We start from the raw sequence: 12,324 nt of genomic DNA on the forward strand, positions 1-12,324 counted from the left end.
AGCAGTTTGTTGTATTGCTAAGGAGCGACTAAATAAATCTAAAATGCTTACATGGGAAATCTCTGTGAAGGTGAAGAAACTTTTTGTAAGTCTAAGTCCACATCAGAAAACTAGACTAGATTCCAAAACTAACTGAACATATACAGTGCACTTTGGACGGTTCCACTGAATTCATTGGATGGAACATACTCTAAAAATTAATATATTCGTTATATTTGTGAGTGTACATAGCTTTTTGTGGGACTTTGAAGCCAGAGCGGATTTTAAGTCCTATAAGAAAAAATATACCCTCTCAAATGTAGTCAATAGTAGACTCTGATGGGTGTGTATTCTTGTTTTCGGACATGAACCTAGACTAACTCTATCATCACTGCTGAAGCAACCCATAGACAGAGGTTATTGGAATGATTTAAAGCTAGAATATTGCTGGTGACAGCTGATAGACTTTAACAATGGTGCCCATGGCTGGAGTGGTGTTTGGGTTTTGACATATGGCTGCTGGAGCTGAATCCCTTGTGATGATGATGGTGATGATGATGATGGTGATGTCCACCATGGGTAGAGGATCCTGAATGTTTCCCTCCAGTGCTGGAGTGCAAAACAGCTGAAATAAACAAAGAAAAGGTTTGCTTTCAGTAACAATATGTACATGATATTATCTTGATGGCAATATATACAATCAATGTCAGGTGAAGGATTATTATTATTATTATTGTTGTTGTTGTATAACACTGATATATACTTACAGACATTCACGTGACCTTCAGAATGCAGTCTGGAAAAGAAATGATAATGTAAACAGTTATATACAGTTACATACAGAATATGTTACAGTTATGTACCAGTGCCTGTATAGTCACTCAGCACGAAGAAGAAGTAGAAGAAGAAGAAGAAGGAGAAGAAGGGGATTAGCACCATTTTGGTTTATATATACATTTTGATTATTTATTTATTTATTTACTTGGTAGAAGCCAAAACTGGTCTTGGTTAAAGAGGCTGTATTTTTCCTTTACAGATTCCCATTATACAATGCATATGATCACATTAGACTAAACATCATTATGTTAACATATTCTAGTATATTGCATTACAATAACTCAATTACATTAAACTCATTGGTATGATGTGCATTTTATTTTTTAATTTACCAAAATAGTAACAAAACCACATATACATAATTTTATTCCTTGTATAGTAGAAATATATATGGATCATTTAGACTTTACTATTCACTAGCTCTTGTCTTTCCACGCAAAAGCTGTCATTTTATAACTGTCTTTGTGTCAAAGTGAGGTCCAGGGGCATCAAGCCATGAGACCCAGATGCCTTAAAAATTTTTCTTTTTAATTTATACAACCTTTTCACTGTTTAGATGTAAGTTTACCCTGGCTTTATAGTCTGTTATTAACAGGGGATTTAGGGATTGGAAGTAGAAAGCCAAGAGTTTAAATGCATGGAGGAGTAGATAGAGAATGACTAATGGCGCTCTTTCACACTAACTCTAAGACATATCTGACTATACATATGGCATATTAATGAACCTCTATTCAGATTCACTTAACATATATTATCGATGATATCAAGGATCTCACTCCAATATTTTCATAACTTTGGACAGCTCCACATTAGAAATAACAATCCTTTACTATTGTATATTCCAAATTCTTCCTGTTAAGCAACTGTTAAACCAATAGGGGTAGTGTAACAAACTCAATGATGGAAAAATGTATTTGTACAGTAGTAAGAGGTTACTTAATTTTCCTTGGTTATTGTTCTCTTCCTGTAACACAAATTACATATAAACGCCCAGCACAAACATTGATCCCATTGTAAAAGAGCCATGTCTTACCTGTGCTCCTCTCCCTCTAGCATTTTCTTATAGGTGGCGATCTCAATATCTAGAGCCAGTTTGACATTCATCAGTTCCTGGTACTCTCTCAGTTGGCGAGCCATGTCCTGCTTGGCCTTCTGTAGAGCAGCCTCCAGTTCAGCCAGTTTATTTTTGGCATCTCTTACAGCAGCTTCACCACGTTCCTCGGCCTCCGCTATAGCAGCCTCCAATGCAGCGCGCTAATATAAGATAAGACATTGTACTGTATAATGAAATTGAAAGCAGCATTCTTTTTATTTAACGTGAAAATTATCTTGCTATTTTGTCTTAAAGGTATTTTACAAAAACCTAGAATATTTTTCTAAAAGTAATTGCATTGCTCTTATATTACCTTTTCCTCTTCGTCCTCAGGCAGCACACATATATTTCATCTGTACTGCCTTCGGACTCGAGGAAAGCAAAATTACAGGTAAGAAAGTTTTCTCTTTCCTCTTCGTCCTCAGGCAGCACAGATGGGATAAATGTGTGCTGCCTTCGGACTCAAGGAAAGCAAAATTACAGGTAAGAAAATTTTCTCTGTATCAGACATGATAATCTTCATAACCACAAGCTACATATAGTACAACAGACCATTAAATGAAAAGAACCAAACCTATGTATGGTAAATAAGGTTCCATACCTGGGATTTAGCACATTCGATCTCTCCTTTGAGTCTCTGTATTGTTCTGTTGAGTTCAGCGATCTCATTCCTGCTGTTCTGCAGGTCATTGCCATTTCTTCCAGCTGCCATGCGCAAGTCCTCAAACTATGTCACGATTGATGAGAAGAACAAATTAACATACCAGTTTTCTTTCGTAATTTTACATTTCTCTATGGAAAAACAGGGTAGTAATCTAGGGTAGTAATTAAGTTTGGTACAACTTACACACCAACCTAAACTTTAAAGAGGTTGTCTGGGAACAATTAACTTTTCCCCTATACACAGGATAGCGGAAGAGTAAGAGATTGTGTGGGTCCGACCTCCATACCACTCGCTGATTTTCGTTATGGAGCCGATGGAGAGAGCCAAGTAAGTAGCTCACGGCTTACTCTGCTCTTTCTGGTGGCTCCATAGAAATGAATAGAGCCGTACACATGCCGCACCCACAACTCTATTTATAACATTGAAGCCGGGGGCCCAATACAGAGATCAGCAGGGGTACGTTGGTTGGACCGCCTATTACATCCCCCCCCCCCCCCCCCCCCGGAGTTCCTTCCTGTGTATGGGAAAAAGTAAATTTTTCCCGGACAAGTTCTTTAATTTTATGCGTTTGCAATGTGAGGACTTTTTGGAGAACCTCCTGGCAGCCTGCATCCATGGCATATACTTTATCCCCTGAACTTACCCTTGACTGGTACATTGCTTCAGCCTCAGCTCTGCTTCTGCTAGCAATCTCTTCATATTGAGCTCTGACCTCAGCAATAATGCTGTCTGTATCTAGATCCCGGCTGTTGTCCATAGACACAACCACAGAGGTGTCTGAGATTTGAGCCTGGAGCTGACTGATCTCCTAAATCATAAGAGAATATATGAAGAGAATATAATATTATAATATGACGATTCTATTAAAAAAATAACATATATTTCTTACAGCATCATATAAAGTCCTCAGGAAGTTAATCTCATCAGTCAGGGTATCTGCCTTGGCCTGAAGTTCAGCTTTGTTCATGAAGGCACCATCAACCTCCTATAAAACAAATATCAATTAATGCTATAATTTTAATATACAGTTTATAACAATGACACCAGAAAACAGTTAATATATATTACTTACTTGCTTAACAGAAACAAATTCATTTTCAGCAGCTGTTCTCCTGTTGACCTCTTCCTCATATCTATGGAATTAAATTAATTGTATTTATATTTTAAGATTATGGTTATTGCTACTCCAGCGATTTTTTTTCTTTCAGATCAACTGGTGTCAGAATTTACTTATTTACTTCTTCTATTAAAAAATCTCAAGTCTTCAAGTACTTATCAGCTGCTGTATGTCATAGACCTAGATATAAAGGACATAAGTACTAGACTTGATATTTTTTAATAGAAGTAAATTACAAATCTCTGGCACTTTCTGACACCAGTTATTTTTTTTTTTTTTTTTTTTTTACTTTTACACATAACAGGATATAAGAAAAAAGTATCACTAAATATTCTTTGTCTTTTTAAATCTCTTCTTATCTTTGTGCAGTTTACTCCATTATTATTATTATTATTATTATTATTATTATTATTATTATTATTATTATTTTATTTTTAATTTTTTTTTGCATAAGCCATCTCAAGTGTAATAGCTATACAGTAAAAGTAGAACAGTACCTTCTCTTCAGTTCCTCCACGCTTCCTTCCATGCTGTTTCTTTCTGCCTCAAGACGAGCCCTCTCACTTTCCAGGCTCTCCAGCTGTCTCCTGAGATTGCTGATAAAAGCCTCAAACAGAGGTTCAATCTGACACCTGGCTGTTTTTTGGTCTTGTAGAAGAGCCCACTTGGTCTCCAGCATCTTATTTTGTTGTTCCAAAAATCTAACCTGTTAGAACAGTTTAATGAAGAAAAAAAAATGAAAATAAAAATTAGATTTTTTTTTCTTTAAATTTTAGTTTTCTATATTACGGTAAATTAATTTTAAACATACAGTGAAACCTTTCTCTAAAAAAAATCTCTTTATTTAGACCTCATTTCCTGTGACAGTTCCATATAAAACTTTGCATAATGGCATATCTTCATTAAAAGAGCAATCCATCTATAAAAGCCTTTTTCGGGATCATCTTTAGGAAGTTTCAGTGTATCTGTGAACTTGGACCATTTCTGCATGAGCAGAAGCTCTGATAGATCCTTTGTGTGTAGTTATTCTTCCACTGTACTGTTCTTTACAAAAATATTTTTGTTTGTGACTATCAAGCCTTGACGTTTCATTCCCTTTCCCCATAAACGTAATGTTCCTATAAGGGTTTCTATTTTTTTTTCTAATTCAACATAAACATTCATGTTAATAATTTTAGCTGCATTATTTACCATTTTTACCCAGATAATTAAATAAATATTTGATATATCAGGGTTAATCAGTGATAAAGAAAAAAAAAACTTTTTGGGATTTACTGATCCAAGCAGCATTGAATATATGATAAAAGTAAAGAAACTTTACCTTGTCAATGAAGGAAGCAAATTTATTGTTGAGCCCCTTAATCTGATTCTTCTCTTCAGTTCTCACTCTCTGTATATTTGGGTCAATCTCCAAGTTCATAGGAGCCAGAAGACCTTGGTTGACTGTAACAGAGGTGATTCCTCCATGGCCAGAATGTCCTCCAAATCCATGGCCAATGCTACCAATGCCAAACCCAGATCCATGTCCACTCTTCTCTGAGTGATGTCCTAATGAAACCTTGTGTCCCTTGGATCCAATGTTATGGGCGCTCTTGCTGCTGAAGCCATGATGAGCCTTGTGTCCATGTCCTGTATGTTTAGAAGAATGGGATAAGATGCCATGAGAGCTGGAGTGTTTAGGTAAAGCCACAGAACAGGAGCTAAAGTGCTTGTGTCCAGAAGAGGCGTGGATGGAGTGATGATGAGACATGGTGGTTCTTCTCACTAAGGATGCAAGGTGCAGTTGCTCGATCACCTTCAGATCGCTGTTACTGTTGTACTGACAGTTGTTTGGCCTTTTTATACTTGAAGTGGGTGTAGTCATAGAAATATAGCCTGTCATTAACGTACGAGGTTCTGGCTTGGTGGCATCAGATCCTCCTTGTTTCATAGAAAATAAAACAATCATGAGTTTATAATAAATCATCCTTTTAAGACTCTTAGAGTCAGATTCAAAGACAGTGGGTGGACATGACAAGTATTATTAAATGGTTTAATAAGCAATAAAATGAGGAATATTTAGTTACTGGAAAGCAAGAAAGAGACGTATATTGAAAAATGTGGATAGCAAAACAAATATTTCTAGATTACTAATTGGTTTTGTACAAGCCTTAAATGTTGAGGGCCTATCCTTTAATATGAAGCCCATCAATGTTAAGTTCATGGTCGTCTTAATGCTTTTGATGAGCAGAATGATGGAGCTATGTTTTTATAGCAACCTCCTCTTTTTGTTCACATAAACACATTTCCATTCATTAAATTTGGCTAGACCTAGTGCTGAAGCGCAGATCCATTAACCCCTTAAGGTCAAAGCCAATTTTCATTTTTGCGCTTTTTCCACTTTATGTTTAAAAGTCCATAGCGCTTGCATTTTTTCACCTAGAGACCCATATGAGCCCTTACTTTTTGTGAAACCAATTGTACTTTGCAATGAAAGGCATTATTTTTCCATAAAATATGCTGCAAAACCGGAAAAAAATAATTTGTGCTGTTAAATTGAAATACAAAATGAATTTGTTTTGATTTCGGGGAGTTTTGTATTTACGCCGTTCGCCCTATGGTAGAACTGACTTTATATGCATATTCCTCAAGTCGTTATGATTACAACAATAGGTAAAATGTAAAACTTTTATATTATCTGATGGCTTATAAAAAATTCAAACCAAATGTTAACAAATATATGTTCCTTAAAATTGCTCTATTCCCATGCTTATAGCGCTTTTATCCTTTGGCCTATGGGGCTGATTGAGGTGTCATTTTTTGCGCCATGACATGTACTTTCTATCGGTACCTTGATTGCGCATATGCGACTCTTTGATCGCTTTTTATTAAATTTTTTTCTGGATTTGATGCGACCAAAAATGTGCAATTTTGCACTTTGGAATTTTTTTTGCGCTTACGCCGTTTACCGTGCGAGATCAGGAATGTGATAAATTAATAGTTCGGGCAATTACGCATGCGGCGATACCAAATATGTTTGTTTATTTGTTTATTTATTTATATTTATAAAATGGGAAAAGGGGGGTGATTTGGACTTTTATTAGGGGAGGGGATTTTTTATTAATAAAAAAAAAATTTACTTTTATTTTTACATGAACTAGAAGTCCCCCTGGGGGACTTGTATATACACAGCACTGATCTCTCATAGAGGTCAATGCTGTGTTTATACACAGCAATGATCCATCAGATTGGTGATCCATTGCTATGGCCTGCTGCAGGCCATAGCAATGTATTGCCGAGCCGGGATCATTGCGACGCTGAGGCCCGGCACGGGCAGAAGAACGGATCTCCCCCCCGCGATTGCATTGCAGGGGGGAGATCCGTCCCACTAGACACCAGGAACAGGAAGAGCAAAGCCTCTAAATGCAGCTGTCAGGATTGATAGCTGCATTTAGAGGCTTAATTTGCCGGCGCGGCAACGGGACCCACAGCGGCTAATAGAGGCACTGCCCAGCTGTACATATCAGCCAGGAGCGGTGCCGTTAAGAGCGGGGTCCCGGCGGGACCCCTTTCTGAACACCCCCCGTGGCACCATGACATATCAGATACGTCATGGGTCGCTAAGGGGTTAAACTGAATAGATATAACTCGATTTGTCCCCATCAACATGTGGTGCCTTGAAAGTCACAGCCACTATCTATCCTTTTACCACCATGGACCCGGATGGACCACCTATTTCCCCATTTTCTGCTTCAGCTGCCACTGTTCACAGTAATACCTGTAGAGTGGAAGCACACTTAGATATGGCATAGTAACCAAATAGATCATTATGGGTTGTTATTGTCCATTCTCTTCATTCCATAGTGCCATAGTGTAAGTCACATGACTTACATTGATAACTTTGCTTGCATAACATAAATACAACTCCATCTTGAAGCCTAAATTTTGTGATATTTCAAAGACTTTGCAGAAGGACCCTTAGAGCAACTCTGTACCCACAATCTGACCCCCCCAAACCACTTGTATCTTCAGATAGCTGCTTTTAATCCAAAATCTGTCCTGGGGTCTGTTCGGCAGGTGATGCAGTTATTGTCCTAAAAAACAACTTTTAAACTGGCAGCCCCATGCCCATCGGCCAGGGCTTAGATTGTGTATGCATTAGACTGGCACAACCTCTCCATCCCCCCTCTCTGCCCTCCTCATCATTAGGAATGCTCCAGGCAGATTGTCTCCTATTTATCACCTGTGTCAGCACGGCACATAGGCTGGATCGTTAAGGCACATGTGCAATGTTCAGACAGAAGAAAATGTTCCAGTGGCATTCCTATCGATGAAGAGGTCGGGGAGGAGGGACGGAGGGGTGGTGCAAAGTTAGGGCACAGATTCTCTAAGCCCCGGACGTTGGGCACGGGGCTGCAAGTTAAAAAGTTGGACAATAACTGCATCACCTGCCGAACAGACCGCAGGACAGATCTTGGAATAAAAGCAGCTATCCGAAGGTACAAGTGGTTTGGGGGGGTCAGATTGTGGGTACAGAGTCACTTTAACTTCCTTAGTCACAGATCCAAGGTTTTCAGAATACTGTCGCTCAGACTCCCTATGGGGCTTTAGGAATGTACTCTATAGCATTATAGGTTGTTCTTGATTGACTTTTTGCCTTTTATCAACCTTAGGCCAGGTTAACATTATGTAAAAACAACATCCGTATTTCATAACAACGGCCGTTGTGCAAACAACAGCCGTTATTTCACAAATTACAAAGTACAGCCGTTGTTATGAAATACAGCCGTTGTTTTTACATAGTGTGAACCTGGCCTTAAAATGTATGTTACTATGCCATATTAAGAAGACTTATCTCATTACAGGGAAAGAACTCTCAAAATTAAATGACATACACTGACAGATGATTACTGAAAGTCTGTAATATCATAAAGGGGTTTTCCGTTATTGTTATCCTTAGCATAGGCCATAAATATCATATTGGTCTGGGTCAAACTCTCAACAACAACATCATTCAACTTATTGGAGGATCGTCCACACTGGTAATCACTGCAGCTCTTTCATTGCTTACTAGGTACAACCCTGTACATTTTGTAGTGGCTGTGCTTAATACTGCTTCTTTCTGAAAGTCAGTTCCCTTCTGTAACGCTGATTGGTGAGTGCTAAATGTTTAAACCCAACCTATAATGTTATTCCAATTTCAATATGAATAGTGCCCTCCCGTGATTATGCAATCTGGGGAGAGACTTTTAACATCAGCTCTGACCAGTAGCGGTTTATAATAGGTCAGTTTCGGCAGGTAGCCTGGGGCCCTTTGCTGCTGGGGGGGGGGTCTATGGCTAGCCAAACAGCTGGATACTTTAAGTGGTATATTGTTTCTTGGCTACACTTCTGCCATGATTTGCAAACTATCGCTGCTTCTTTACCTCAATTTTGCACAAATCAGGGCATCATGGCATTATCTATCCTGCACTGTGAGCAGTTCTTTGGTGTCTCCGAGATTCCTAATACTGAAGGTGGATACAAGATGTTACTGTGGATAGGAATATTGATGGGCGACCATAAAATAGCCTTCCCATTGCACGCTCTGAGGTTAAACGTCTCTTAGAGGCATCGTGGGGCCGTCTACTGCAGTCTTGTCGTAGTAAATTTTACGAAAATGGCAATAAGTGTGGCCGCATGTTGGCAAGGGCTTTAAGGGACAAATTGACACAATCGCATATCCCCTGTATTCGGACCACTGCGAATGTAACTACCCATGTCACGCCGGAAATAGCATCCACATTTCATTCCTACTTCACTACCCTTTATAATCTTCCTAAACCCCCGGCCCCGGTGCCCGAGCCCTTCTCTCCCCCTCCTATTGCTACTCGGATCTCCGGCGACGCGGCGGCGACCCTGGAGGAGCCGTTCGCAATGCACGAACTAAACTGTGCCATTGCACAACTCCCGGGAGGGAAGAGCCCGGGCCCAGATGGCCTGACGGCCCAATTCTACAAAGTGCTTCAGGAATCCTTAGGCCCCATTATGCTCTCGGCCTTCAACTCCATATCTGACACCATCCATTTTCCGCAACACACTACTATGGCCCATGTCGCCCTTATTCCTAAACCGGGGAAGGATCCACAGTCCTGTGGGAGCTACAGGCCCATTTCCCTCCTTAATGTGGACCTGAAACTTTATGCCAAGCTACTTGCCAACAGGCTGAACCCACACTTGCCGGCTCTCATCCATGCGGACCAAGTGGGTTTTGTACCAGGGAGGGAAGCTTGCGATAATACTCCCAAAACATTAGACATCATTCATTATGCTCAATCTAACAACATACCCCTGATGGTCCTCTCTTTAGATGCCGAGAAGGCTTTTGATCGAGTCTCGTGGTCCTCCCTGGTACAAACCCTACAACGTGTGGGTATTGGCCCGTTTTTCCTTTCAAAAATTTTAGCCCTTTACAACGCCCCTTCTGCTCAGTTAAAAATCAATGGCACCTTGTCGGCACCCTTTTCTATTTCCAATGGAACGAGACAGGGGTGCCCTCTGTCCCCCCTCCTTTATGTCCTTATCATGGAAACTTTAATGTCCACCATCCGCTCTGACCCAGACATAAGGGGGGTCACCATTGGATCCCACGAGTATAAATGCTCCGCTTTTGCGGATGACCTCTTGCTCTATGTCACAAATCCACGTCTTTCCCTCCCTTCCCTTATGTCTCGGTTGGACCGGTTTGGTGGGTGGTCTAATTTTAAAATTAACCTTACTAAATCTGAAGCCCTTAATGTCTCCTTGGACAGCGCCACGGTGCGCTCTCTTCAGGAGAATTTCCCATTTGCATGGCCCCCAGCAGGCATAACATACTTGGGCATACGCATCCCTCCTAAATTGTCCCAACTCTTTGATGTTAATTTTCTCCCTCTCTTAGGACGTTTCCGAACGGACCTGACAGCCTGGACCAAGAAAGATTTTTCTTGGTTCGGGAGGATTAATATCCTGAAAATGACCCTTCTTCCTCGATTGCTCTATCTCTTGCAGACCATCCCAGTCTCCATCCCTGTTTCCTTTTGGAAACAAGTGCAGCATTGCTTTTCTTCCTTCGTCTGGTCCCCTGGCCGTCCCAGAGTCAGACGTGAGGTTCTTTCTCGTCCCAAGGATGCGGGGGGGGTTGGTCTGCCAGACTGTCGCCTTTATTATTTAGCTTGTGTCCACGTGAGGGTTTTGGACATGTGCCATCATTCTTCCTCCAAGCTTTGGGTACAGCTGGCACAAGCCCAGTGCCTTCGGCCTTTGTCTACGCTCCCATGGACATGGTCCCCTACCTTGGCAGACCGTACACCCCTGTCCTACACCACTCGCCATACCCTTGCCTCTTTGCCAGCCGCCGGGTCTCCTTGTGCTCTGTTGGATAGTCGTGGTCCTATGACCCCCGTCACAGATAACCCTGATTTTCAACCAGGTATGTCCCGGACTTTCTTGGGCTTGCCTAGGGACACCCCTCTCCGCTTTTATCACATAGTCAAGCGGGGAGCACTGTTACCCCTTTCCGACATCCTCTCCTCCACACCCCCCTCGTCCAGACACCTGTTTGAGTATGTCCAATTACAGCACTTCTACACAACTACCTCGCGTACCCACGCTCTCCACGCTTTGTTGTCAGATTTTGAGAAGCTGTGTGTGTTGCCTTCCTGCCCCCCACATGCCGTTTCTCTCTCTTATCAATTGTTGCTCTCCTCTAGATTGAATCATCTGCCCTTCTTTTGCTCAGCATGGGAGACAGAGTTGGGGAAAACTTTTACGCCACAACAATGGTCAAAGGCTTTTTATCTTTCTCACAAAGCCACTATGGCATGTAAGACACAGGAGACCAGTTATAAAATGTTGTCCCGTTGGTACCGGGTTCCGGCTGCCCTTCATAACTGGTATCCCCTGGTCCCTGATACTTGCTGGCGTTGTGGGGACATGGGAGGCACCATGACACACATCTGGTGGGGTTGCCCCAAATTGCGGACATTTTGGCACACGGTCTTGCGCCTCATTAAGGAAATTACCGGTATCACTATCCCTAATACCCCTGAAGCGACACTGCTTTTCATGTTCCCCACAGCTCAGTCGCGCTTTAAAAAATCTCTGGCACGCCATCTGCTCCAAGCTGCCAAGTCAGTCCTCCCTCGGAAATGGAAATCTGTTGACCCCCCGACCATTGACGAATGGTTTGCGGAAATAGCCTAGACGCATTATATGGAGGACCTCATTGCTATTACCCCGGCGGCGGTGAAGAGGTATACGGCCACTTGGGGTCAATGGCTTGCGTTTATAGATTCTGATTCTTATAGAACCGCCACGACTTGAACCCCCCTCTTGTATCTAGACTCCTGGTGGGTGCCCCCTCCCCCCCTCTCTCGCCACCAGGGACAACCGCTCTTTTGTGATCCCTCTGTTGTCTTGTTCTATTTTGTCTGGTTTGTCTTGTTTGTTGTTTTCTTACTTCTGTCTCTCTTACTTCTACAGTGCAATTCACATACAATAGTATACTGTTCTTTGCATTGACTTACACTGAGATCAACCGGAATGCTGCTCCTGTTTTTCTGGTCCGGTTACGGATGTTGATATTTCTACTGTTTTTTGTTACAGTTCACGATTACGATAGCATTCTGTGCATTT

General features: G+C 41.3%; 1 protein-coding gene across 1 annotated transcript; it reads right to left on the bottom strand.

The window, feature by feature from the left end:
• Positions 1-415: 415 nt before the first annotated feature.
• Positions 416-5,440, bottom strand: LOC138794152 (keratin, type II cytoskeletal cochleal-like). Its single transcript, XM_069972920.1, has 9 exons — positions 5,012-5,440; positions 4,188-4,396; positions 3,646-3,706; positions 3,463-3,558; positions 3,217-3,381; positions 2,511-2,636; positions 1,850-2,070; positions 751-775; positions 416-604 (listed from the first exon to the last, which is right to left on the bottom strand). Exons 1-9 carry the CDS (start codon positions 5,438-5,440, stop codon positions 416-418), a joined length of 1,521 nt encoding a protein of 506 aa, XP_069829021.1.
• Positions 5,441-12,324: the final 6,884 nt, after the last annotated feature.

This window comes from Dendropsophus ebraccatus, chromosome 5 (genome assembly GCF_027789765.1).
Source record: "Dendropsophus ebraccatus isolate aDenEbr1 chromosome 5, aDenEbr1.pat, whole genome shotgun sequence".
NCBI lineage: Eukaryota > Metazoa > Chordata > Amphibia > Anura > Hylidae > Dendropsophus > Dendropsophus ebraccatus.

Excerpts from the sequence above, each read along its gene's own strand:
- LOC138794152 (XM_069972920.1), bottom strand. The coding sequence starts at position 5,440 with ATGTCTCATCATCACTCCATCCACGCCTCTTCTGGACACAAGCACTTT. Across the intron at positions 3,707-4,187 it reads GTGGAGGAACTGAAGAGAAG|ATATGAGGAAGAGGTCAACA; the intron begins GTACTGTTCTAC and ends TTAATTCCATAG. Across the intron at positions 2,637-3,216 it reads AAGCAATGTACCAGTCAAGG|TTTGAGGACTTGCGCATGGC; the intron begins GTAAGTTCAGGG and ends ATCGTGACATAG.